Source organism: Orbicella faveolata, unplaced genomic scaffold (genome assembly GCF_042242905.1).
Source record: "Orbicella faveolata isolate gen_17 unplaced genomic scaffold, um_ofav_v1 contig_13, whole genome shotgun sequence".
NCBI classification, from domain to species: Eukaryota; Metazoa; Cnidaria; class Anthozoa; order Scleractinia; family Merulinidae; genus Orbicella; species Orbicella faveolata.
In genome coordinates this window covers 3,280,171-3,308,020 of record NW_028301540.1, presented here as the reverse complement: position 1 = coordinate 3,308,020, position 27,850 = coordinate 3,280,171, and the positions used below count along the sequence as shown (strand labels likewise).

The following is a 27,850-nucleotide window of genomic DNA, read 5'->3' as shown; positions in this document are numbered from 1 at the left end:
TCGCACGAAAACGCCTAAGAAGCTGGAAACTGTGTCACGCAAAAACTTTCAAGTTCGTGACTCAACTTACGGCCAAGCTCTTTAATTACGCGTGTCTCTGAAGGAATGGGGATTATAAATGTGTGCCAATTTCTGATTATCGTTTTATTTTGTCAGACTCTATCAGGAATCAAAGGACCATACATGGCGCCAAATATCATCTCTGAAAGATCTGATCTTATAGCTGCACCGGTGAGTCAAGTTTAGTAGTAATGATTACTTTGGATCCGGATAAATTTAAAGGTTTTTAATGTCTCATCGCATTGTGGTCGAGTGAATTAATGTGGTAATACTTCCGGGGTTAAAGCACTCAGTTCTGCTATTAATTGGATTTGTCCTAGATAGTCGCGAACTCGAATCATCCTTCTCTGGTCCCAGAGGTTTTCTATTTCCGGCTTTTACTGAAGTCCCGTGAGTCGATAGATAGCTAACTGGTTGTAGATAGCCAACTGGTTAGCGAAGAGATTTTTTTCGATATATTAAAATTCAGCTTGGCAGTGAGGCTTAGAGGACACACAAAAAAGGGAATTGAAAGGCATTTTTATTCATTTCTTTTTTGTGTGTCCTCTATAGGCCTCACTATCAAGCTGATTCTACCAATTGTGGGTCGTAATATAACTGTGTTGTGTACTTCACAAACTTGACTTTCTCTTACGGAAACCTCACACGCTGCAACTCGAGTAACACGCGAACTTACTAATATCTCTATCCTTCACTTGAAGTCGCTTTACCTTCAGAGAACGAGTACGATTTTCCATTTTCAAACCAGTGAAGTTTCCAGAGCCCTCGATAGTGTTTCATGTTGGTTTTAGCAAGAGAGGGTTGCATATGGAATGTGATGGATACGTGACGTGATAATGTGAAGCCTGCAAACTAGAATTGTTAAGTCGCGTGCTTGTACTCAATTCTTAACCCTAATATTATATTACTTCTTGAGGTGTATTTTATTTGTAGTGCGCATGTAGCAGTTTCATGTCATCTAATGTGTTATGTTATTGTTTCTTTTGTTAGATTGGACTGCCAGGAGTTCCCGGTCGCAAAGGAGGAATTGTAAGACCGATAAAATACAGAGGAACCGATTTAATACGGACACGAAAGGGCCACGCCAAAGTGTCTGCATTATCCACTGGTCCATATTAAGCGGGTTCTCAGAAAAGCGTTGCCCAATTGGCTAACATAAAGACTAAAGAATTCAATTTTAACGAACGGTGTATAATGCCTTGACTGAAATTTACGTTCAAAGGCAAAACAACCTTATCAAATATATCGCTAAATGTCTTGTACTGGATGTTCTTTTGCCAGTTTCAAACGCGACTAAGTTACATGTGGGTCAGGCGCTTCTGCTTTTAGAACTTATATAAACCTTTCATTTTCTAACAGGGTTCATTTGGAACATGATCGCAACAAATGAAAAAAAAAAGTGCAGAGGGAAGATAGACAGTGTCCGTAAAGCAAGTTTAGTTTGTATGGCAGTGCCTCATTCGGGTCCTAGGCATGTCCTTCGCATGTCCGTATTAGCCGGTTTCCGTATTAAGCGGTTAGAGAAAACACATGAGCTATTCGTTGGGACAAGCAAAACTGTCCGTTATAACCGGGTTTACGTAAAGCGAGGCTCTACTGTACATAGTAAAGACCTATTTAGGCACGCAAAGTTCTAATTAGTACCGAGCTGAGGGCGCCATGACAGTCCTAAAACACTACCGCTATCCTTTGGCGTCATAGCTTTCTCTGGTGCTGCCTTATCAGATACTTTTGGCGGGAAACAATTTCATTGTGAGACGTCATGTGCTATCGAAGTAGCCAATAAGAACGCGCATTGGAGGGTAAAAGTTCCAGCTACACACAATGAGCAGATGTACCCTAATATTCACCCACTTAAGTATACTCTCTTGACTTTGACATGGTGCAAATTTATTCATCTGAAAGCAGCTTCAACGTTTGTTTTCAGGGTTCCATTGGTGTCGCCGGGAATGTTGGAGAGGCAGGAAATACTGGAACGCCGGTGAGTTGAATGTAATATACTTCATTTCAAATCACTCAAAACATGAAAGAACCAAATTTAACGAGTTTTAAACCTGAAATGAGCTAAATAATTGCCAGAGGAGGAAGAGAGGGATTGAATGGCGTACGCAAATCCGCCGCTCTGCAAACCTATTCACCCCTCCCCCCACCCTCCAAAAATAATCTGTAATTGTCACTTTTCTCGCTTAACCACGCTGTGTGATTTGTGCAGAAACTCGCGCTTCCTTGTTAAATAAGCGATCAGATACTAAACCCAGACCAAGCGCGACCTGACAATACACTTGTTTACGAGTTCCTAAAATGTCCAACGTTGATCTCTTATCAGGGAAATCCCGGCGCTCTTGGACCAAGAGGAGATGTTGGATTACCTGGTACTGATGTGAGTTATATATCTATATATATATCTAAGCTTGATAAAAGAATCGATAACATTATGTATTATATATATGACTTGTGTTTGTAGCCCGGCGATGTAACGCGCGCTCTGATTAGCTAATACAAGGGCATTATACAACTGTGTAATAAACAACTCGAACATTCGGTCTTCACGAAAAAATCCCAAACCTCGGCCTTGCCGTATCGACCGAGTGATAGCGAGGTCAACACAGCATGGCCGATTTAAGATTCTCGGTATGAGATTTTCACGTGAAGAAATCACTCTCGGTTAATAAGTTATTATTGTAACACTTGTTGTGCCCAACGCCACTTTGACTAGTTTGCTTTCGGTGTCAAAAAGATTGGATTATGATTGTCCGCGCGAGTTAGTCTGATGGAAAGCAACCGCGAAGATGTCAGAAAATTTCCAACACTAATTAGGAACCTTGGTAAATGGTATCCAGACATTATTGATCTGATATTTCTGAATTTCGATTATATCGCAATTTTCTTACTTACGTTAAGATGATGTTAGTTTGAAAGGTGAGTTTTGGGAGGTGCGTTAATGCGGGGGGGGGGGGGGGGGGAGGTGAGTAGTGCTTCAATAACTTCAATGCCAATCCTTCCTTTTAGTGAGGAAACTTGCTAACTTGTTTGTTGCCTTTCTTTGTTGCTTTTTTCAATTATTTTTATTGTTTTAGGGAGACCCTGGTCCAAGGGGATATCCTGGACCTCCGGGATACCCTGGAAATAACGTAAGTCACACTCAACCCATTGAATTATCTAAATAAATTTAAAGGAGCTCTCTAGTACTGATTGTTTTTGGTGAAGTTAAAAGGGAAACCCGTGTTAGACGAAGGCGAAAAAAATGGGAGCACTGAAGAGTTAGTAATAAAACAAAGTGTCAGAGGTGGCTAGTTTAGCCAAGATAATTTTGGTCCGCTGGAACCGGGAGGAGAGGGGTAACCTTTGGGCCTTTTGAGAATATTAGGCGTTTTCTTTTTCAAGATTTCCTATCCATGATAAACAAAATGTAAACAAAGCCTCTAAGGCCCAACTGGCTCATAGCTCTCGGCACATACCTCCAACGTCTGTCGACATGCTACTAATAGTAATAGACATGGGATAATCGACACTCTTCAAGTGAGCTTGCATTAATGTGTTAACATTTCTTTCAGGGACCTGTAGGCGATGTCGGTGGAACGGGGCTCCAAGGATCAAGGGGTCCAACTGGCCGTGATGGAAGGACTGGATCACAAGGGGATCCAGGGGAAGATGGTGACCTGGTATGCTATCAATAACTGTTTATCTGCCCAGTAATACTAGTCGGTATAGACTGGCTGTATTGTTGGGTGAATAACTGCAGGTGATCTGGTATGCTATCAATAACTGTTTATCTGCCTAGCAATACTAGTCGATATAGACTGGCTGTATTGTTGGGTTAAGAACTGTAGGTGACCTGGTGTGCTATCAATAACTGTTTATCTGCCTAGCAATACTAGTCGGTATAGACGGGCTGTATTGTTGGGTTAATAACTGCAGGTGATCTGGTATGCTACCAATAACTGTTTATCTGCCTAACAATACTAGTCGATATAGACTAGCTGTATTGTTGGGTTAATAACTGTAGGTGTATTTACTTGGTTTTAATACATGATAAAAGTAACAACGTAATGATTTCCATTCCCATATTGTTAACTTGTTTACACATAGGGAGAGAGTGGTTCTGTTGGGCAGCCAGGGGTGGAAGGAACCGCGGTAGGTTTTTTGTTCTTGTTTTTGTTTTTTGTTTTTTGTTCCTCTCCTTTTTTATTTGCAAAGATTAACAATGCTCAAGTTTATTTCGAGGAACAATTAATATTTATTTAGAGTAGAACGAACAATATCGTTTTCTTGAATGGAGGGTGCCCAGTGTTTAATCGTTGATTTTCTTCCTTCTTATGACGACGTAGGGCCAGCAAGGAAAGACTGGGGCAACTGGTGCCGCTGGCTATCCAGGACCGCAGGTGATACTGATTATGATAATCATGAACAAGAGTTGTCTTTACCAAGTTACTTAGCAGACCTACTCGGATATCAGAAGATATGTTCGTTGGCACAAAGTGGCTTGGATAGTTTACTAAGTGAATTGTTGGGCAGATAACAACAGTAGCGACTAGATATATTATAATAATAGTAATAGCACCTTTGTTTAAAACAGACCAACGTGGGGAGCGTTTGCACAATGTTCCGAGCCAGAGACTCACGTTAAAAACTCTCCACAAAAAAATTAAAAAAAAAAAAAAGAAGAAGAAAGAAGGAAAGACATGTGGTTTGTTGATTGATAAGTACATGGAGATAAGTGGATTGTTGATCCTAACTGTCGTACCTAATTTTTGTCTTCTGTTTAAATAAGGGTTTAGACGGTCAGCAAGGCTCTCCAGGACCTGTTGGTTTAACGGTGAGATAAAGCTAGTTATTTTTTATACAAATTACGTTATTATTTTCGAAAACGGTTGCAATCTTTCAGTGTCTAGATGAAGCAAAATCAGGCTGATTACTACCGTTGGTATCTCGTCATGGAAGCTGGTCATATATCTGTCTAAAATTGAACGATAGACGTTTAAACGTTTAACCAAAACGTAACGTCTTCTGCAAAGAATATTCAGTTCATTATTGTTGACGAAGATTGTGCGTATTAGGAGTTTCGCTAGTAGCTAAGAAGTATGGTCAAAATTATAACTATCAGCAGGGAAATGACACGCTTTTTTTAGCAGATAGCTCAGAGATCCGAGAACTACAAATAAAATGACAGCTGTTAAATTGACTGAAATTGAGTGTAACTGAAAGCTTAAAAATCGTGAAAAATGTAAATTCGAACACTTCCATTCAACCATTCCAGTCAGATATTCGAGTACATGCAGTTGGGCTGACCAGACCACCTGAACTTTTTCCCAAAAAATGGATTCCAAAAAATGGTATAGATGAGAGGTTAGACCTAGACATAGACATATGACTTGGTCGCACACTTACCTATGGCAACGGTGCGTTTCATAGACTTGATAAGCAGAGTCTACAGGACGCACCAGCTAGTTTACAGGTGCGGCAAGAAAGCAAAATAACAAAGTAAACTGTATATTTGGGAATAAATATTAAACTAAACTAACTAAGATTATATATTAGTTCGGAGAGCATTTTTAAGTCAGTGAAAACATGTTATTTGATACTCAGGGTATGCCCGGTCAGTCCGGATCTCCAGGAGCTCCCGGCACTGTGGGTCTTAAAGGTTCCAGTGGCAGGCCAGGATCCCAAGGTGAAAGCGGCTACACAGGCATGACGGGGGAACAGGGGCCCCAAGGAAACCCTGGGATAAATGGCCAAGAAGGAGAACAAGGAAGCCCCGGTGCAACAGGATCGAAGGGAGCAACGGTGAGAATCTAAAATTGAAATTAAGAATTATTTTCAATTTTATTTCTTTGTTTAAAATCCGTTTGAGGGTCTATGTCACCGACCAGGTATCTTGCAAAAATTGACCTGTTTTTTCAACTTTGCCAACAGTATTTTCAGATTATCATTATTCTTTGGTATCTTCTTCTTTACAAAACCATCATTTTGAGGTTTGATGTACTAGAATCTGAAAGTCATTTTGTACATTCGACCCTGGTTTTAATCAAACGATGGGTAATACCTTCCACGGGATAATCTAGTCACTATCCAGTGGATATCGTAACTTGTTTTGTCAACACGTATTTACTGGATAGGAATTTATCCGAATGAAGGACAGCGTTATCAACCTTGAGAAAAACAGCTGGGCCACGGAAAAGGACTGAAAGTATCGCCACCAAGCTCTTGTAAACAACTTACTTAATAAGCTCTCTGTGCTAACGTTTTGTTCTTCCTTTTCAGTATTCCGAAAAGTATTCAGTGAAAATATTTTAGTTTCACGTTCTGAATAATTCAACTGTCTATTATCGTCTCCATTAGTTACTTTCTTTTTCTTTGGTGCTTTTCGTAAATGCTTTAAGGGAGTGGGGGTTAAGCGTATACTCAAACTCAGAGAGTATAAAACGCGAAAAAAAACTTGAAACACGGTCAACGTTTCTGCCTTGAATAAAGTTAAAAACAAAACAATAAGGTTCTATGGTAATAAACATTTTACGTTTAAACACGGACTCTATTCCATCCCTAAGGGCGACCCAGGGCCGTCGGGTGAACAAGGAGAACAAGGAGTCACTGGAGAACAGGTTAAACAGGAAACAAGTTTGTGTTAATTGTCTTTTTAACATCCGTGTCGGCCACTAACAAATGTAAGCTTACGCTTCCGTTTTGAACTGATATATAACTTGACGATTACGTGATTTTTGGCCCCTGCCTTCTTTCGCCTCGAAATCGTCCTTTTTTCTAACCCTTAGTTAAAGTGAGGCTCATTTAGGGATAGTTTGTAAGCCATTTCGTAGTAGTAATTGGTCATAATAAGCTACAGGGAGACTCGCTACGGATTCCCTGGTGCTCTGTTCAGTGAAAGGCCATCCAAGCGTTCTACTCCAGGTCGTCCCAGATTCTTTTCTTAATTTCTACACTCGTGGCATATAATTTACACATCTCTCTTCTTTATTTTCTCTGTTATCTTTTACCGTAAAAAGGGATCAAATAGCGGGAGAAATTTCTATTATACCGCGAAAGGGTTAAAAGAGTAGCCATACTATTATGTATTTTCTGAAAATAGACGACTCAGGATAGCGGCTTTAGGATTTTATATAGTTTCTCATCATATCTCCAGTATAAAAATTTCCATTTTTGACAATGTTTTTCTACATGAATGCTTCAGGGTGAGCCCGGCGATATCGGAGAAACAGGACGCCCAGGAAGCCTTGTAAGCGAAGTTTATTTAAATGATCTCAGTTATGTATATAATATTGGATGATTTTCGGCAACTATCAGTTCCAGAGCGACTACCTTTGCATTTTTAAGTGATTATATCTTTCGCATAGGGTTCTGCTGGAGTAACTGGTCGAGCAGGATTTACTGGAGACAAAGGAAGTGAGGTATGTCAAACCAGGCTGTATCACTTTCGTTTTGCTGTTGCTACACGTTGAGGGACAATTTGATACACCTAACGGCGAGACAGAATTTGTTTAATTTTCGCGTCGATATATCTGTAAAATCTTGAGGCTGCAGTAAAACTACTTTTTCACAGATTTTGTAGGTGTAAATTTACTTAAGCTATGTCACGTCAGCATTCGAAATTTTTGTCCGAAGTATTTTTCGGAAATGAGACGTGTAAAATGAAACCTCCGAAATTTTAACGCCTGAAGTTTTCGGCAAATTATGTGTCTGTTATTTCGTTCTTATCTAGTGCTTTCAACACAGAGTTAAAGTTGGAAATTTCTCGGTGGTAATAACCGTAAATAGTTAAAACGCTGAAGAATAAAAAACTGACAAAAATAGTGTTCAGCGTCGCGAAAGATTTGCTTGTTATGCTATTTCTGCATCCACAATATCATTCGCACAGCACACGAGAAAAGTTAACAGCTATGACAGCATTCAGTATATAAGACCTTCTCTTTTACCCAAAGATGCTTAGCTAGTGACTGAAATATCGAATAACAACGCCTTCTTCTTGCGCGTCGAACGCAATCTGGGATCGCTTCGGCTTTGTTTTGATCCGCCCTATATCACGCCACCGACTAAGACAATGAGATACAAAAAATTGCGGTGGCACCAATAGTCAATTGGTAACCGAGATTTCTCGTGCTCTGCGTGATGCCCTTCGTGAGAAATCAATGTTCGTTTGGCCTAGTTTTATCCCGTTCAGTTCTAGTCTTAGCGATTCATTTATATACCATTGAAAAAATTGCAAGCAAAGCGACGAGTAATGTCCTGTAAATTAAAGATATTTTCATAAAAGATAACAAGGAAGCAGTATGCACATTAACTGATGTTTTAAATATCTTTTTGGATAGGGTGAAATGGGTCGTCCAGGAAGCCCAGGCCCTCCGGGTCCCACAGGACGGAGAGTGAGTGGGCTCTAATCAATTGTTACATGTTGTTGTGGATTTCGTTAGCATCGAAGCTGCGAAGCTTCATCGTTTAAGCTGATGAGCAAAATAAAAAAATAAACAACAGAAACAAATGAAACCAAGACAAGTAATTAACATGCAACTAACTTCGTTAATGTGTTTGTTTTTGAGAATGTTTATATATGCCTTTTAGAAAGCTGCTTGTTACCGCCTCAGAACGGTAGTGTTATCTTAAATCGGATTTGACATTACGAGGACTTTACATGAAGTATAAGTTGAGTGAGAACCTCTGTAACCCGGTTGTACGTTCATGGATTTGTTCGTGTAGAATTTTGGTTTTGTGAAACTGGTTAGACATATGGAATTATGGTCAAAAAGTAACAAACGTTGTTGAGATGAAGTATCGGCAACACCGCCTGTTTTGTGTTCTCCGGTGCGAAAAAAAAATCAACTTGTAATCGTTTGTTTATAGGGTGGATCCGGAGACCGCGGTTCTCGTGGTATCCCAGGATATACAGGATCAAGGGTAAGTATTCTAGTACAGAACTCGAAAAGAACATAATATTCTTGCTTTTTCGAGCGTACCTTTAATTTGCGCTCAAAAAAGGCTTCACTTCATCTCGTTTGTATATTTGATGCTTAGGGTGAAACAGGTTCCCAGGGTGTGATTGGACCAAATGGTGCACAAGGAATAGAGGTAAAGATGAACATAGTCTTTACATTAAAATCTTTGACCTACTGTAGGTGATTAATGTAATTCCTACAACCTTCACAAAGTCTTTACAGTGGCCTGTGTAGCAAATTTTCACCCCAGGCGCGCGTGGTTGCTTGCTCGCTTGTTCGATCTCCACGCCCGGAAAATGGAGAGGAAAATTTTGCTACGCAGGTTATCTGTAGACGAGCATCTTTAATTACAGCTGAAAATGTAGCTCCCACAACCTGTTTATAGTCTTTACGTGAGTTTCTTTGCCTGATAATCAGTGATTACATAGCTCCGCAACCTGTATTTGCTGGGTTGAAAAGTCGGCGTGGCGTTTGCAGGGATTTCAGTTAATATTTCTCACTTTTTGTGTGTCTTTTGTTTGTTTCGTGTGAATTTAATTTGAGATTACTTTTAACTGTTTTTTTTTTTTTTCAGGGAATTGTTGGAAATCGAGGATCAAGAGGCTCCCGAGGTCGAGCCGGTATGCAGGTAATGAAATTATGTGCAGGGTGGGATAGGAAAACCGTTGAAATAAAATTGCTTGTGGAAGCGAAATGTCAGTCTTTATAAACAAACAATGCATTTGTGTTATTAGCTTTCTAATGCCTTGTCTTCCTTTTCTTCCATTTACGTGTTTATCGCACCGAGATACATGATCTCTATTCAACTCTTTAGGAAGATTGCATTATAAATCCTTATGAGCTTTCGCTTTACAACTTTTTCTTGCGTAGTCCAGAAAAAAAAAAAAAAACGACACTAGAACTTCTTTACTTGTCATTTTACATGGTCTAAGTTCGTTGCTGTTGAGAGCCATCGTTTGGTAGATATTCCCGGGGTTTTATCTTCGATAAAGAATAATAACATGTTAAAAGAAAATAAAGAACATGTTAAGTGACTTTATACCAACACGTATCTAAATTGTAGTTTTCTTTTCTTCAGGGCGTGCAAGGCTTGCCTGGTGTTCCAGGACCGCAAGGAGAACGGGTAGAGTACTATTCAGTTTGGTTTGTTTGGATCACAATTGTCCACTTCTGAATAATAGGAGGACATGCTGGCTTTTAACTCACAATTACGCAACAAATAAGGAAGCAGCAAAGTAAATTTTCTAAACAAACTGGCTAAAAACTGACAAGTGACCAAAGCGAACAATGAGATGAACTGAAAGACGGCCCGAAATCCACATATTTACCTGGTTTAGTGTCTTTTGTTCTTTTTATTCTGTTTCTTTCCAGCAAATTATGTGCTATTAATAAACTTAGCAATGTTTTCAATTTGGTCAGCGTTCTCAACATCACACCTTAAACTTCGTAATGTCACTGCAAGCTTGGGGATGGTGCCTTATCCAGTTATGTTTGATCTGCAGGGTAGGAGAGGTTCTGGAGGCCAACAAGGATTAGCAGGAACACCTGGAGCAGCTGTAAGAATTGAAAAAATCAAAATCAATGGGACTCAATTAACGTACAGTACTAAAAGTATAGTTCTCACGGTCTTGCTAAATGGGGCATTAAACTATTAAGATCACCATGTAACCCTCGGTCTGCCCCAGAGACTACAAATTCATAGGATACAAGTCGATAAGGAGGATCTCAATAGAGGGACGGGGTACCCTCGACGGTTGATGGTTAAAAAATATAGCTTTTTGTAGGTTGACGGGTATGATTTTCGGTTATTTGACGGCTAACGGCATCTTTTCCTATAATTTGGACTGTTGACAGCTAACATATTGGTCTTTTGGTGGTTGACGGTAAATCCCATTGCCGGAGAACTTCGACCAAGTATTTATTTGGTATAAAGGGTGTTGTGAGATGATGCCTTTGAAACAAGTCTCGCAGTTTTGTCCAGTAGCTAATGCACATAGATCTGCTGCTTGTGATCATGACTTTGATTGCATGAGTTTTTTCATTAAAAGTTAAATGGTTACATTTTTTGTGTTTGATGACGTGCAGACGTCTATGATTTTCTTTTGTTTCACGCGGGAAAATAGGGGAAATCTGCAAGCAAGCCACGATTTTTTTTTTTTTTCGCACTAAAAATAGACAACTGACGTTATATTTTTTTTCTTCGAAGGGAATGCCAGGAGAGATTGGCGAAGCTGGGTCCCCCGGACAGAGGGTAATTTTTATTTATACATATATCCTGTCCAATATACAATTAAGTTAATCTAAGGCCCCGTCCGCACTACACCGAAGAAATTTGAAAACGCAGCTTTATTTTTACGGTTAGGTCTACCGTCTACACTGATCTGTCACGAAAACGGAGCTCTTCGAAAACACTCTTCAAACCGGAGGAATTTGAAAACGCAGCTTTATTTTTACGGTTAGGTCTACCGTCTACACTGATCTGTCACGAAAACGGAGCTCTTCGAAAACACTCTTCAAACCGGAGGAATTTGAAAACGCAGCTTTATTTTTACGGTTAGGTCTACCGTCTACACTGATCTGTCACGAAAACGGAGCTCTTCGAAAACACTCTTCAAACCGGAGGAATTTGAAAACGCAGCTTTATTTTTACGGTTAGGTCTACCGTCTACACTGATCTGTCACGAAAACGGAGCTCTTCGAAAACACTCTTCAAACCGGAGGAATTTGAAAACGCAGCTTTACTTTTACGGTTAGGTCTACCGTCTACACTGATCTGTCACGAAAACGGAGCTCTTCGAAAACACTCTTCAAACCGGAGGAATTTGAAAACGCAGCTTTATTTTTACGGTTAGGTCTACCGTCTACACTGATCTGTCACGAAAACGGAGCTCTTCGAAAACACTCTTCAAACCGGAGGAATTTGAAAACGCAGCTTTATTTTTACGGTTAGGTCTACCGTCTACACTGATCTGTCACGAAAACGGAGCTCTTCGAAAACACTCTTCACACCGAAGGAATTTGAAAACGCAGCTTTATTTTTACGATTAGGTCTACCGTCTACACTGATCTGTCACGAAAACGGAGCTCTTCGAAAACACTCTTCACACCGAAGGAATTTGAAAACGCAGCTTTATTTTTACGGTTAGGTCTACCGTCTACACTGATCTGTCACGAAAACGGAGCTCTTCGAAAACACTCTTCAAACCGGAGGAATTTGAAAACGCAGCTTTATTTTTACGGTTAGGTCTACCGTCTACACTGATCTGTCACGAAAACGGAGCTCTTCGAAAACACTCTTCACACCGAAGGAATTTGAAAACGCCGGCTTTGCCTTGTAGTGTGGACGGGAAACATTTTGAAAACGGAGCTTCTCGCTCGAAAACGATGACATTACGATAATCGCGTGATTTCCCTGCCTGAGTTTTCCTCAAACACAAATCCTGAAAAACCGACGATCATTTTTCAAATTCATTTCTCCGGCGTAGTGTGGACGGGGAGGCGCGTCTTTGATTTTACTAATAATACGTGATGATGGTAGTCATCACATACATTTTACATTACAGATCCCTTATTTTAAAGTCGACTCAAAGACTACTTCTTACTACTTGGCATCTTACTTAGCTTGGCCACGGCAAGTTCAAATTATTCTTTGATCTTTTTTTGTATTTAGGGTGAGACAGGAGTTGCTGGAACTGTCGGTCCGCGAGGAATAAAAGGAGAACAGGTATTCGAGGGCCTCATTTCCATGTCAACTTTTCAGATTTTAAGTACTGATCCTGCGCCAGATAAAATCCCCACGATGTTCCAAAGATTTCCGACCACTTTCCGAAGATTTCCGAAGATTCTCCAAAAGCTGTCCGAAAGCCACACGAACGTTTCCGAACAATTTCCGAAAACCTCCGAAGATTACCGAAGACGTCTGATGAAGATCTGAAGATGTTTCGATCATACACTAACAGATTTAAGTACAGTTAAAGGGTCGAAAATGAAATCAGAAATGATATCACGCATGCGTGGTAAAAATGATATCTTCACATGTGGGATAGCGTTTTTATCAATTTGCTACCACTCGGTATAGCACTAAATTTTATATAATAAAGTTTATTTTTTTTCTCTTTTTTCAGGGTCAAGAAGGCTTACAGGGATCCGATGGAGAAGTAGGACTCCCAGGAGAAAAGGTAAGATGTACAGAACTTATCTCGATTATAGTGGGTGATAAGAATCGGATAGCTAGCTATGTGTGGCTAATTGTTTGATCAAAACCTTGTGTTTGCATTTCACAGGGCGAGCAAGGAGTACCTGGTAGTGTAGGCCCGCGAGGATCGATGGGGGTCCAGGTTTGTTGGCTATGAAAACATTAGTCTCCATTTGGCGCGAAAATATGCTGGGATATTTGTCCGCGGACATTATCTGTATTTTGAGAAGCGAGCAGAATAGGTTTTTCTAGAGCGAAGTTCGAGGAAAACTGTGAGCTTCTAGGTAGCGAAAATATCTGATGGATTACAACGTACATTATTTATTACGGCGTTGTTAATAGTCTTCTTTACGGACCAACCAATTGCGTGTTTCACTCATAATATGTTGCATGTTTTCATCATTAGGGTGTTTTAGGCCCCGAAGGTTCAAGTGGATCAGAAGGAGGCGAGGGTGACCAGGTTAGCTCCTATGCCATTCGTAACAAAAGACACATTTCATCCGTTTCATTTTTTAAAACGAATAACAACAAATAACAACAATGTCGTTATTTTTCTCAATATATGCAAATACAAATATTGTTGCATTTGGTTTATTTGATATGTATAGTATATTTCATACAAGGTATCCGTTGTCGGTGATCTTGTTTTAATGAGACTAGAGACCTAATGAACCGTTAGGTTTTCGAGTTAGCCTCCAGCCTAATCATGTCTAATTGTAGGACAGATCGACGAGTTAAAGAACTGTTATTAACTTCACTGTTCAAGCCTGGTATTTACGATTTAACAAACATCTGTTAAAATTCTTCTTTTTTTTTTTTTTCACTTTTGAAACTTCTCTTTTTAAAACACTAATATTTTCTGGCAGCAACGTTCTGCTTTGGTTGAAAGAAGACATTTAATATAGTATATGTTTACATCACCGTGACGATTTCAATGTTCATGAATGCGACTATTACCATGCAATGTTTATCTTTAGTTCTTCGGGCTGTGCCTTTTCATATTATTCCGTCGAGGACACAATGATCAGTGCAGCTAGCAATTTTATTGCCAGTTTCATTGTTTTTTCCTGGTTTTGTTTTGTTTTGTTCTGTTTTGTTGTTGTTGCTTTTTTAGGGGGGCGAGTGAGTGCAAATCAATTTTATTGCCAGTTTCATTGTTTTTTCCTGGTTTTGTTTTGTTTTGTTTTGTTTTGTTTTGTTGCTGTTGCTTTTTTTAGGGGGGGCGAGTGAGTGCAAATCATTTACTGTTTAGACACTGATTTATTGATTTTTAGTCTGCCCTTCCCCTTTGACATCTTTAGGGAGAAAAGGGATCCCCAGGAAATGAGGGATCAGCCGGCTTTTCTGGAGGACAGGTTAGTTCAATTTCAATACCTGTGGCCGTCATTTTGTTAACAAGGGTACATTGCTACGCTACTCACTATCTATCACAGAATAGATAGCGTAGCCAATCAGAGAACGGCATTCGTGATAGAACGCCAGTAGATTTACACTCGATAGAAACACGGTACATGTTTTCTACCTGTCCAGAAACTAATCAGAAACTAATCAGAAGAAGTCGCGAACGACTTTACATTTGTCGTTCATAGTTGCTTCATAATATTCAAGCGTGTAAACAAACATTAAATTAAATCTTATTCATCGATATCTTGAATTTCTCGTTTTAGAGCGTCTACGGTATAACTGCACACATTGAATTTACAGAAATGTCGTTTTCTACTTGTTTTCCTTTTACAGTAGAACCCCGCCTTACGGTTACCTTGTTAATACCGTCACCTCTTTATTACGACCGCTTTTCGTGTTCGAGCGAAACGCCCACACATTTTTTTATAAGAAACCAACAGTCATATCCTCATCCTTCACAGTGAATTCTTAAAATTAGACTCTACCCCGTTAATACAGCCACCCTGTAAATACGGCTAAATTTTCATGGCCTGTTGGTGACCATGTCAACGGGGTTGTAATTGTAATAGAATCGACTGAGTACGCATGACATCCTCAGGGCCAATGTGCACAAAGCTATTAATGCTAGCAAGAATATATTGTTCACACATTTAGATACAAACCTAACGACTGTGTTTTCTCTAAATTTCTAGGGTCCAAAGGGAAATGCTGGTACAAACGGCTCACCTGGACAAAGGGTACGATAATAACTATATCTATTTCTATTGATCAGTTTACTTCGATATTAAAGTTGTAAACGAACTAACCCCTTCCAGGTGTTCAGTTAGTTGGGGGCAGCGCGAAAAATGGCGCACAACATAATAAGGGAGAAGCCCACCAAGCCTCTCTCTCTTCTTTATTTCGCTCCTCCGTTTTTTCGCGCTGACCCCCAACTAACTGGACGCTTGGAAGAGGCGATAAAGTAGTTTATCTCACGCGAGGAAGTGCCAAGCCGTCGTTGAACAGTGTAATGTTGCTGTTACTGAACTGGCTTTGCTTTGCTTACCTATCCGGGCAGAATTTTTCTTTTTATGTAACCCCTTGTATTAAAAAGCTGTATGCGACGGAGGGGTTGAAAGGAAGACGGTGATTTCGGGTGCGAGTTGAAGCGTGATCAAAGTGGATTTTATTCGAATGATATTTTTTTCTCTTTAGGGAAATCCTGGAACTCCCGGATTACAAGGACTTTCTGGAGATCAAGTGAGTCCAGAGCACATTTCAATTTCAGAAAAAAAAAAAAATGAAAATAAAAATGATGTTATTGTCGACCTTGCTATTTTTCCTGTAGGGGGTAGATGGACGAATTGGTGAACGAGGAGACGAAGGAAAACCTGGTCCTCCAGTGAGTACCAATTATTGCAAACTAACCTTAAAAGTGCAGTAAGATAAGTCAATCCAGTCCTACAAATGAAAAGAACCTGCGGGAATGGACCACGATATTTTATGACTAGTTTGCCACAGCACACACAATGGCTACTCTAAACAATGACCTCAAAAAATATAGCTTTAGTTGTTACAAAACATTGGATGTTTTATGTCCTTGGATGATGATGATGATGATGATGATGATGACGATGATGATGATTACTATTACTATTACTATTACGGTTACTGTTACTGTTACTGTTACTGTTACTGTTACTGTTACGGTTGCGGTCGCGGTTGCGGTTGCGGTTGCGGTTACTGTTATTGTTATTGTTTTTGTTTTTATTACCATTATCACTATTATTTTTTATTATTATTGTTTCATTCGCCTTTCAGGGATCTCAAGGACCTGTGGGCGATGCAGGAAGTGTCGGAAATCAAGGACAGACAGTACGAAAACTATCAGAAATGAATTTACATAATCTTTATTAGCCAACTACCAACTTGCTTGTTTTGTCTCTCTTTCTTTTTCTCTTCGTCTGTTTCTGTTTTCCTTTCTCTCTTTCGTTTTTCTCTGTTTCTTTATTTTCACTCTCTTTCTTTTTTCTTTCTTATTTTGTCTTGCTTTCTCTCTTTCTTTCTACCTCTCACTTTTACTTTTGTTTTCCTTGTCTTTTTTCTATCCTTCCTTCCGTCTTCTTTCCTTCTCTTCTCTGTCTCTGTCTCCGTTTTTTTCTTATTTTTATTTTTTTATGAAAGGGATCTGCTGGACCAATGGGAGCAACAGGACCACCCGGAACGAAAGGAGAAGACGTAAGAAGACAAAAGCAACGTTTGATTTACGTGAAAATGATTTACTGTTTATTAACCTTATCCCGTCCTATGTTTGTGTATCACTCATATTCCACGTGGTTTTCTGTGAAGCTATAGTATATGTTGTTTTTTGTCGCAGAAGATAACTTTGTTTGAGAGAAGTATGTTGCTTCAAAATATCCCTTTTTTCTGTTATCATGTTCCAGGGAGATCAAGGGCCAGTTGGTCGCCGCGGTCGCACTGGCGGTGATGGCAGCGGGGTAAGTATGAGGTTCAGGATGCGCAGAGCATTATCGTAAGCTTGATAGACCATTCAGTAGTCAGACATGATTGTAGTCAAATCATTTCTGCCATATTTATGGTTTTAAATTCAACGGTTAACGATCATCCTCTGTCACATATTAAAATGATTGAAAGGAAGCCTTTATTCCCTGATTTGGAAAATGTAAAGGTAAAGTCTGAAGGCGAGCCAGTGGCCGATCAAGCCGGCGCGCATCTCCGGTTTCTGCACGCCACAGTAGGCGTATTTCTACTCTCCCCTGGATGGGATACTAGTCTATCGCAGGGTTACCCCCCAGCATTAATTTCGCCGGTACTCATTTATACACCTTCTTACCGAAAAGCGCAACACAATGTTCCCGACCAGGGCTCGAACCCTGATCGCTCGATCTGGAGGCGAGCGCACTACAGGATTTGAAAAAGACATGGAAATCAGTAACGAACACAGTATGTAGTTCACGTGGATAGAACGAAAGTTATACATTGAAAATAAAAATTGTGCCAAAGAATCAAGTTATTAGCAGACGTTTCGGGCCTTGCCCCTCTTCAGTGCTAAGTTTGGAATTACGTTTTCTTTAGGGTGCCAATGGTGATCCAGGAGAACAGGGAATGCCAGGAGAAATGGGAATAAAGGCAAGTGTTTACCACAGTGGAAATGAATACAGCTCAAAATTGACTTGAAAATGAATTTTGATGATATAAACCTTATTCTCATTTATCATTCATATATAGTCTTAAAGCAGGCGTTACGGATCACGTAAAATCGAAGTGCAGTCGACAGTTTCCGATCCCTGGAATGAATTGTAATCTGACCTAATCAAACGCAGACACAATCGAACAGAGGTAGCAGATTGCAATGCATGCTATTTCCGTCTCGGCTCTACCCCAACCATTCCTCAAATTAAATTCCATCAGCCTCAAAGTCAATTTAAAAGAAAAATGTTCCTTGAATTATTTGGGATGCCTCGCTTTCCCTTTAAAACTTTTTTTAATCTCCTTTTGTAATTTTATTAAAGGGCAGTTCCGGAGACAGAGGAATAGGTGGACAGTCCGGTGCCAATGGCGACCCGGTAAGATGTGTTAATTCAAAAAGTTAATCATAAAGATGTTTAGTTTAGACATACAATCCCGACATAACGAACCTATCTAAGATGTCTTAGAGAAGCATAGCTGCACTTTAGCTGCTAATTAGGGGGCTATTACTCAGAATTCCCATTTCCATTCCATTTCCATTTCCAATTTCCTTACTATATGCTTTTAAAGGACAAGATGATTTCACAGGCTAGATTTTGTTACTCTTGCATCGATGCCATGTCCATCTCGCTCCAGCTGCATGGAGTACCCAGCTAGAACGACTTGTTCATTGCGGAGGCTGACAAGGGAGACAAGAGCTGGTTGGTGGCAAAGTGTAGAGGCCTTATGTGCCACTTGAGATGAAGAGGATAGGTAAACGTGAACGTGAAAGTCACTAACGTTTTCTGGTTTCATACGCCAGGGTCCTCGAGGTGATCCAGGACTAAGCGGACAAGCAGGCTACTTGGGTGGCGCAGTAAGTTTGGCTCACCATATCAGGGGCGTAGCTACAACTAGCATTTTGGTTCCTTTTGACCCACAGAACCAGGCCTACAATTATATCACCCCACCCATATTTTTAAAACAAATTTCTTAGCACTGTCAAATTCGCAGATTTAAAAGATCGTAATTTTTAATTCATCTTAGCATTGTCAATCTCCCAGCTGTTGACCCAGCAGGTCCCGTTTGATAACAGTAAAGCTCATCATGCGAACTTGAATACTCTGTGTGCCATTTAAGGCAAGTGCGTCAGCTAACCAATGGGTGTAAATTGGCCCATTCTGTGTTATTTGGAATTTAGAAATGTCACCATTCAGGTGCTGTCGAGATATACATCGAATCACCAGAAAGCGAAGGAGAAAGCATTTTTAAAGTTGCACATCTCCAAAAGTTGTGCGGGCCATATCTGGAGGCGGGCTAACTGACTGGCCTTCGAATCTTCAAAACCCTGCCAGGTAGAATATATTAAATTGTAAGTAAAAGAGCTGTTGATATTATTCACATTCTAGGGACCGCCTGGTCCAATAGGCCAGCCGGGTGCTGTTGGACCTAGTGGAGTGAAGGTGAGTGAAATTGCAATCCATTACTGTAGATGATTTTCGTGATTGCTGGTCACTTTAAAGGAGCTTAGTGGCATTCATCATCCCTCATCGTGCACCGCAGGACACTCATGGCCATTCGGTCACAGTAGTTATTTTCATAGTAGACATATTGCTTGCTTTACTTGTTATCCAACTGCAGCAAATACCGTGCACATAACAGTACAAATATACAGCAATATTGTACAGTTATTTGTACAGTAGTAAACCTGGCGCACGCACGCAAAACTGTCACACTGTCCCTCTTTCGTTGATAAATTCTTTGACTACAGCAGCTGGATAATGAATCTCTTATTAGATGATTTGGTGTGTAGTATCGCTTTATATTTTTACTCGTTGTTTGTATTTTGACTCGCCCTACGGGCTCGTCAAAATACGGCACAACTCGTAAAAATATACAGCGATACTACACACCAGAGCATCTAATAAGATATATTTATTGCTTATTACTTAGTTATTTTGGGAGCGTGCAAAATTACCTTTAAATTGAAGGAAACCTGAAAATAATAGTTTACTGAGATAGAAAAACATTAAAGAGATAATATTAAACCGTAAAGGAATAAGGATGGTTAAGGATGTAGAAATTACACACGGATTACAAACGACGAACTTGAAAAAGTTAAGCAAAACTTTTCAAGATGCGCGAACCGTGACGTAGCTCCTTTAAAACCTTGTAAGCTCGTCTATTTTGCCTCTTGAATTTAACCTGGCTCACAATGCCATACGTTATTTTCTTTACGTCTACATGTTCGTTTGTACTAATGTCTTCTTTTTTGTTTACTATAGACATGTACATATCAATCCACATGTTAGGCTTACAGATTTGTGTCTTCAAAAACGTGTATATATAGCTTCATCTACCTAACAAGTTCTTTATTCCTTGTTATATTATAGATAGGACCCCGCGCGCGCTCTGATTAGTGAAAAACCCATGTTTTATCAGAGTATAAAACAAATAAAAAGCGTGTTTTATTGTTTTTCGCCACATTACCTCTATATCATAAAGCAAATGAAAAAGCCTAAGCCGTGTTTTACACTGTGATACACTCAAATGCCCGTCGTGTTTGGGCTTATTTGTTAAATAAATATGTTCTAGAGGAATTCTTCTCCCGTGAATTGGATTTCTTTTCTTTTTTAAAAAAAAAAAAAAACTAAGATCTTGAACGGTTTAATAACGTTTTCATTTTATCAGGGTGCAACTGGAGAGTCAGGACCGGGCGGCGGACCAGGTTCTACTGGAGCTGAGGTAAAGTTATCAGCACGCTCGCCAGAATTTACATGTATCTTAGCAACAGAAGACATGTCTCGCCTCAGTGATAAGCTTCATCAATCGCGCGTTCTTGGCAGTTTATAAGAGAAAAACTTTTGATTTTCCAATGGTTTCATGAGGTTTCCGGGTTTTAAACTGGGCCAGACTTTAACGGCTTATAATGGCCAACGAGGGCGTGCTTATTGTCTTGGCTTTTGTACAAAACCGGGTCGAGAACAAGTCAGAAATTATTCCTAGGGTCCTGCGTTAGAAAAACATTACAGGGAATTAAAGTAACCGTTTAGACACCCTTCCCCTTTGTTGCTGGTTTTTGAAAGGACTTTTTTGCATCACCTACAAAAAGGAGTGTTAAACTCATGGCGATCAAAACGTGTAGAAGGGAATGGGTCAGGGTCTTGTGTTTTTTGCACTGCGCGCCGCACTGCGCCAGTTTTAAAGAGACGAGAACACCACAAAAAAGTAACTTCAGGGGCGTTGATGCGACCTACTGTAGCGTTTGTACAACGCACACACGAGGGACATCCCGCGTAATACTGTTAAACCCCGCTATTTCAAACTCTCAGGGGAAACGAAAAATAGTTTGAAATAGCCGATTGTAATGAAGGGCTAATCCAAAGGGAAATGGTTTGGGGTTCGAAATAATGGGGAAGTCGAACTAACCGAGTTCGAATTAGCGGGGTCAAACTATACGAGGAAATACCTGGCATTATGAATTGTCTATAAACTATAAATGTGAAATGTCTTTTCCCTTTTCAGGGTTCCATAGGCAGTGTAGGACTCAAGGGATATCGAGGCGATTCAGGAGAAGAAGTAATGGTTATTTAACACAATTTTACCTCTGATTACAGACTGGTGGCACTTTATTTCGAGACATTGTTTTGTTATTCTGCTTGTGTCTTATACAGGGTGAGGCTGGTCAACGAGGATCGATGGGAAATTCGGGACTTCCAGGACCATCGGTAAGAATTAAAAAAACCTTTTCATTCGATGCATTTGTTTCCTTCTCTTCATTGATCGAGAGCCCACCACGTGACTTGCAAATACCTATCCACCGATAATGGTCTGCTCATGCGTATTACCATCTAAACGTGTTTTTCTGCAACTAATGTTCTGCTCATGTGTAATTGTAACCACGCTCTTGGGTGAAAATTGGCAAATTGCTTCCCTGAGCTGTCCGAGAGTGATTTAAATATGAAAACAAATTTGGTGATCAAATGAACTCGGTTACCGCAAAATATCATGATTTGTCAGTGTCTCGCAGATCAGTTATTTGCCTCATCCTTCTGGTTCTGCAAATAATTGATCTGCTCGCCACTGACAAGTCGCGATATTTTGCTCAACCTCGCCCAATAATTTTTAATTATTTCTCAATTTCGACAAAACTTAAAACTGCCTTTTTTTGCGTTGCTCTTTTAGGCAAGAGATATGCATATTCCCAGCGAAATTTTCACTATTGTTTTATACCTACTGGGGAAATCAGCTCATAATGTTATTCCGGCTGCAATTTATATTTAATAACGAAACGTTTTTGTATATTTTTAATAATCGGCTTTGTTGTTGTTACATAGGGGCCAGCGGGAAGCGAAGGAGTCGCTGGTAGAGATGGTCGTCCAGGCAGAAAGGTATTAGAATTGTTTTTGACTTTAGCAAAGGATCGAATTTACACTTGAAGAATCCCAAAAAAAGCTTGGTGGTCACTAATTAATCGATATTTGTCCGCGGACATCATCTGTTCCGAGAAGCTCTGAGGAACAGCTATTATCCAAGGACAAATATTCTTGCAAATGGAGTCTATTGTGTTTATTATCCTTCAAATATTTCTCGCTACACGCGCAGTTTTGAAATTAGAGAATATCACTCAGATATTCCCCAGTTTTCGCTGGGGCATACTCAGCCACCCGACGCGTTTAGACAAATCGCGCGCTAGCCTATTGAAAGATGTTGTGTCTTTGGTCAACCAAAGCACAATTTCATCTGTGGTTGCTTATACGCTAGGGTGAAGCTGGTGACTTTGGAGATCCTGGAGATAGAGGAGCCACTGGAGCTATGGTATTTACACTTTTCTTGTTCAAGTTGTTTCTTTCTTTGGCCTATATCTTTCAGTTATGATTTTCAGAGTCTTACCTTGGAACATGAGACGACTAAGAGCTCTGTAACACCCCCCCCCCCCCCCCCGCCCTCCCGAACACAATGTTTGCTCATTACAGTTTCTGCAAACTATTTGCCATTGGAGACCACTTGATTTTCAGACGGAAAATTTGACAAGTAACTCAAATTATAACATAATCGTTAAACACGTTGCTACGTGTTTCTTTAAAAGTTACCACATTTCGCTTTGATGTCACATTTTGCTTTAATGTCTTACGCATGACACTCTGAGAGTTATAGTGACAGCAGTGTCTTCCTCAGAACAGCCCTGAAAGTTCGAACCCAGTCCTTCCCTTGATATAGTTACTTGATTAATATAAACTAAATGCATTAAAGCATTATATTGGCGGCTAGTTGGGATAAAAAATATTTTCGTATTGTCGCGCAGTGACTGCAAACCGACGACTTCGAATGATTAAACACGGTTACCTGCCTTCGTCTCCTACATAAAACTCACTATTATACTGAGTAAATATAAACTCGTAGAGATGATGTACGTAGTGTGCAGTAAAAGTTATCTACACTGTGCAAATGGCAACAAGTTAGAGATTAGCGGCGATTCATGGCTTTAAGTCCTAAAATTTGACCTATTTCAGTATTGTGTTGTCATGGCAAGTTTTCAAGCAATCAGGCGCGGCAAAAGTAACTAAAAGTGAGACGACATTACCGTAAAATAATGTCGTCTCTCTCACGTAAGCAAAACTGCACTGTATCTATTTTCGTTTGTTCATGCATGCACGTATGCGTTCATGTATTCATTCATTAAGAATAGTTGTTTTTATTTTCAACGTTAGGGTCGGCCAGGTCAACCTGGATCTCCAGGGGAACTGGGATCTGGTGGAATTGCAGTGAGTACAACCCTTCAAAATCTATGAGGAATTTTACAAGTTGAAAAGAAAATTAAAACGAATAATAATACGTCCTTCCCTTCTTTATTCAGGGTATAGCTGGACTCACAGGGCCAGCCGGACCTGCAGGGGCTGCTGGGATGCGGGTGAGACGATTCATTCATGGCGGTTTGCTTATACGTTAGTCTTAGATGGAATGATCTCATTGACCTCAATAAAAAGCAAAAAAGGGCCGTTCTGAAAACCACGACTGTGATGACCACACCCTGCTCAAAGAATATTATTACTATTATTGATCTGTTAGTTACTTTGTTTTTTGTTTTCCTTTGTTTGTTTGTTTATATGTTTGTTTGTTTTGTTGTCACAAACAGGGAAGCGTTGGTCTGACTGGATTACCGGGAGCTCTTGGGAATGCTGGAGCGAAGGTCTGAATTGCGTTTCTAATCTACTGCTTTGGTAGTCAATATAATTTAAAGAGTTCTTGGTGCAGAACTGTTCAGATTAATTTAGAGAGGTTTGATGATATCGAGCTTGGGGATTTAAATTTACAAATATTTTAAACCTTATTTTGAGCACTACTCACAGATATTTTACACGCAGACCAAACGCTGTAAAATCTTAATTTTAGATTAGTAAACCTTCTACGAAGATTTTGTTGTCTGTAAAAGCCGCGCTTTTTTGTTTCGTTAATGTTTGCTCAGGGCGAAGCCGGAGACTACGGTAATGACGGAAAAGACGGAGAACCTGGAAGTGAGGTAAGTCATTGATCTTGACGCTGTTTTTCTCTATTCAATAATTTAACTTGTTCCAAATATGATCATCACCGTTTTATTCCGTTGCTACTTTTCCCTAGGTGGGAAATTGTTTTCTCTGCGTTTGCGTTATTTAATCGTTGTTTACTTAGAATCATTATTATCATTTTTTTTTTTCGCTTTCTCTCTAAGGGAAACGTTGGAGCGATGGGCTCGCGGGGCGAACCGGGACAACCTGGAGGAGTGGTAGGTTTGGGTTAAAGGATTTCCTTCTCTTTTATATATTTATAACATCCTGATTGATTGATTGATTGATTGACTGACTGACTGACTGACTGATTGATTGATTGATTGATTGATTGATTGATTGATTGATTGATTGATTGATTGATTGATTGATTGAGTGAGTGAGTGAGTGATTCATTCATTTTTTCATTAGGGTGAAGCGGGTGAAGTTGGAGAGCGAGGAACAGCTGGTGCTCAAGGATCCAAGGTATATATGTTAGAAAACATAAATATTTATAAATATATCCTTTGACCGAACTCAAGACACGGACCTCCCGGCCGCTCGTCACTTTTTTTTTTTTTTTTCAGTTCGTCGCCGGGCATTATGCGAAGTAATACAGGCAACATATTCTTTAAAATTGTCCCGCACCATTGTTGCATCGCAAGTTGAGAAGCGTAACTGCGCATATTGACTCCAGTGTTGCATGTTGCAGCAACAAGTTGTTTGAAATAGACAAGAGTTCTACTTTGAGTAAAAAGTAGCTGTGTAACTTGCAACAGATGGTAATACGCATAACAACGGTTTTCAACTTGCGATGCACATATGGTGCGCGCGCGGTAAGTTGAAAGAGAACGTTGCTCTTGTTACTCGGCCTTTATGTCATTGTCCATTTCTATTCATAACCACAGGGAGACCAAGGCAACATGGGATTACAAGGCCCGCAAGGATCACAGGGACCCCAAGGTTCTGCTGGGCCGAAAGGCGAGCAGGGTAATGATGGAATAAGCGGTGATGACGTAAGTGTTATGGCACAAGCTGTTGGCTATTTTATGAATGTAGCAATTGCGATGAAGCCTTAATTAACTTACATTTTGTTGAGTAAACATAATTCAAGAATATACCCAAAGACCTCTTTTCCAATGGAATTTATTAACGAAGGTAAAAGATATATTAAGACACTTACTTTCGTGTGTTTCGATATGCAGAAAAAAGGTAACGTCACAACGTATTTTGCGTTACTTGTGTCGAATTTAGAATTCCCGATAACAAAACATTGCGATGTTTACCTCATTTCATTTATTTTAACAACTGAATTAAAATATAACTGAATTAAATATTAACTGAATTAAATATAACTAAATTTAAATAATTTTAAAATTCTTCTCCTTCTGGTCGTCGAGTTATTTGTTTATTTATTTATTTATTTATTTATTTATTTATTTATTTTTATTTTATTTTTTAATTATTCCAGGGAGGGCCTGGTGTGGATGGACCTAAAGGAACTGTGGGATCGTCAGGAGAGACTGTGAGCGCCATATATTAAATAGCTGCAGTTACATTATATAGTAACAGAGTGCATAACAAATAACCTTATATACATTAGTTACAAATTTATTGAAATCGCCAGAAAATTATGTAATAAAACAGAACTTACAAATTTCCTGATCAATTTTCAGGGCGATACTGGAGGATTTGGAATAAAGGGTGCTAATGGATTGGAAGGACAGAAGGTAATAATCATTTTACTTTTTTTCTGCCAAATATTATCTACAAATGTGTCCAAAAATAAATACAACCGCATGTTGTCTTATAGGGCGCTTTCTATTCAACCAAAAATCCAGGAACTTTGGAAACAGGGACAATTGGTACCGAAGTTTCCTTAGAAAGTCTCCCTAAAATCCGAAAATTGTTAAACTTCCGAAATGCACGCCATTCAACCGAGAATTCCAGAAATCCAGGAAGGAAAATCAAATGGAAAACAGAAATTCCCGGTTGAAATTTTCGGAAATTTGGGTATCACTAGCGAGGTTGTCCTCTTTTCTGGAAATTGCGAAAAATGCTGTTCCGCCAGTGGACATTTGGACGAATTGAAAGCGCCCAAAGACAATATTTTTATTTCCCCCGATATTCTTGTATGCCGTTTTTGTCAACATCACAAGCTTTATCCTCCAACATGTAAAATAGCACTGTTGGTGCTGAAGGTATTCCAACAGCAGGAGCTAAGTTCTTTTTACTGTATGCATGCCACTTTCAATTCACATACAGCCGTATAATTGTCCAGTTACGAATCAGCGATGTTGACGATGTTAACGAACTGTTACAATTTTTAGGGAGAGAGGGGAGTGGTTGGTGATCCAGGCCCGCCGGGAAGTCCTGGACCTAAGGTAACGTAAGATAAACTTGTTGCACTGAACGCCGCGTAATTTTACACATCTAACATTTGAGGAAACAAGTGGCAAAATATTAACACTTCACAGATTTGCATCACACATGTGAGACTATGTTATTCAACAAATGTGCCTTTACACCGTAGTACTTGTTTGCCCAAATTTGCCACATATTTCCTCTTCTTCTTTTGTTCTTGTTTGTGTTTTTTTTTATTTTTTTTTTTTTTCAGTGCAAAGTGGCAGAATATACTTTTTCTTTCATTCGTTAGCTATACTCGCCAGCATGTAGCACATTATTTTGACTTAGCAAAAGACGGTAATAATTGTTAAGAACGGTGCAATAGTCTTCATTTTGGTAATTAAGACGGCTACAGAATTATAGTTTTAACATATGTGATCCAATAAATCATGATAAATACACATATCGTTGATAAATTTGCGTCTTTTTTTTTGTTTAGTTTATTTACCGTAAATGCTCGAATTAGCGCCCGGGGCGCTTATTTCAAATTTAGGAAAAGATGGGGGGCGCTTATTCGAGGGGTGCGCTTAATCGAGGGGGTGGGGGGCTTTTATTTTATTTTTCCCAAATCGTGGCCTGACATGATCACTTTTTTAATACACCATCTGCGCTTAAACAACAACATAAGCTGTTTATCGACATAAAAAGCTGATCCTAAAGTTTAAATCGCGGCACCGTTAGTACCCTGACGTGTTCAACGTGTTCACTTAACGTGTTCACAAACTGAAATAATGCAAACCTAATGCTACATGACGAAAACTATACATCCTTCGTTGTCTCAGTACTCGTCCATAAAATAGGGGAAGGGGAGGGGGTGCTTATTCGAGGGGGGGGGCGCTTATTTTAAATTTTGAGCGATAGGAAGGACGATTATTCGAAGGGGGTGCTTATTCGAGGGAGGTGGGGGCGCTAATTCGAGGATTTACGGCATCTAAATATGACCTCGCTTTTTCCTGTGGATCTTTACCAGGGCCAGCAAGGAGAATTTGGTCCTCGAGGCGATGATGGAGAGGAAGGCGCACAGGTAGTGATATAAAGATTGAAATATCAGCCACTGACTATTGGCACCTTACATTAATTTTTGAACGTAATCTACTAACATGAACACAACGATTTTACTGTTTGTTTACCTAAATCATGAATTTCCTTAATAT

General features: G+C 39.7%; 1 protein-coding gene across 1 annotated transcript in view; it reads left to right on the top strand.

Moving 5' to 3' along the window:
- The window catches only part of LOC110069293 (uncharacterized), a 42,184-nt gene that overhangs the window by 6,892 nt on the left and 7,442 nt on the right, over positions 1-27,850 (top strand). Inside the window, exons 7-57 of the mRNA XM_089284083.1 lie at positions 157-231; positions 1,051-1,089; positions 1,988-2,041; positions 2,387-2,440; positions 3,138-3,191; positions 3,615-3,722; positions 4,150-4,194; positions 4,389-4,442; positions 4,832-4,876; positions 5,647-5,844; positions 6,606-6,659; positions 7,244-7,288; positions 7,407-7,460; positions 8,379-8,432; positions 8,908-8,961; positions 9,079-9,132; positions 9,574-9,627; positions 10,078-10,122; positions 10,502-10,555; positions 11,206-11,250; positions 12,670-12,723; positions 13,124-13,177; positions 13,283-13,336; positions 13,601-13,654; positions 14,496-14,549; positions 15,291-15,335; positions 15,793-15,837; positions 15,926-15,979; positions 16,399-16,452; positions 16,762-16,815; positions 17,022-17,075; positions 17,674-17,727; positions 18,111-18,164; positions 18,590-18,643; positions 19,176-19,229; positions 20,458-20,511; positions 21,292-21,345; positions 21,441-21,494; positions 22,104-22,157; positions 22,531-22,584; positions 23,478-23,531; positions 23,624-23,677; positions 23,903-23,956; positions 24,233-24,286; positions 24,476-24,529; positions 24,723-24,776; positions 25,199-25,306; positions 25,762-25,815; positions 25,967-26,020; positions 26,621-26,674; positions 27,667-27,720. Of these exons, the coding sequence (XP_089140209.1) occupies positions 157-231; positions 1,051-1,089; positions 1,988-2,041; positions 2,387-2,440; positions 3,138-3,191; positions 3,615-3,722; positions 4,150-4,194; positions 4,389-4,442; positions 4,832-4,876; positions 5,647-5,844; positions 6,606-6,659; positions 7,244-7,288; positions 7,407-7,460; positions 8,379-8,432; positions 8,908-8,961; positions 9,079-9,132; positions 9,574-9,627; positions 10,078-10,122; positions 10,502-10,555; positions 11,206-11,250; positions 12,670-12,723; positions 13,124-13,177; positions 13,283-13,336; positions 13,601-13,654; positions 14,496-14,549; positions 15,291-15,335; positions 15,793-15,837; positions 15,926-15,979; positions 16,399-16,452; positions 16,762-16,815; positions 17,022-17,075; positions 17,674-17,727; positions 18,111-18,164; positions 18,590-18,643; positions 19,176-19,229; positions 20,458-20,511; positions 21,292-21,345; positions 21,441-21,494; positions 22,104-22,157; positions 22,531-22,584; positions 23,478-23,531; positions 23,624-23,677; positions 23,903-23,956; positions 24,233-24,286; positions 24,476-24,529; positions 24,723-24,776; positions 25,199-25,306; positions 25,762-25,815; positions 25,967-26,020; positions 26,621-26,674; positions 27,667-27,720 (2,949 nt within the window). The remainder of the gene's footprint in view (positions 1-156; positions 232-1,050; positions 1,090-1,987; positions 2,042-2,386; positions 2,441-3,137; positions 3,192-3,614; positions 3,723-4,149; positions 4,195-4,388; positions 4,443-4,831; positions 4,877-5,646; positions 5,845-6,605; positions 6,660-7,243; positions 7,289-7,406; positions 7,461-8,378; positions 8,433-8,907; positions 8,962-9,078; positions 9,133-9,573; positions 9,628-10,077; positions 10,123-10,501; positions 10,556-11,205; positions 11,251-12,669; positions 12,724-13,123; positions 13,178-13,282; positions 13,337-13,600; positions 13,655-14,495; positions 14,550-15,290; positions 15,336-15,792; positions 15,838-15,925; positions 15,980-16,398; positions 16,453-16,761; positions 16,816-17,021; positions 17,076-17,673; positions 17,728-18,110; positions 18,165-18,589; positions 18,644-19,175; positions 19,230-20,457; positions 20,512-21,291; positions 21,346-21,440; positions 21,495-22,103; positions 22,158-22,530; positions 22,585-23,477; positions 23,532-23,623; positions 23,678-23,902; positions 23,957-24,232; positions 24,287-24,475; positions 24,530-24,722; positions 24,777-25,198; positions 25,307-25,761; positions 25,816-25,966; positions 26,021-26,620; positions 26,675-27,666; positions 27,721-27,850) is intronic.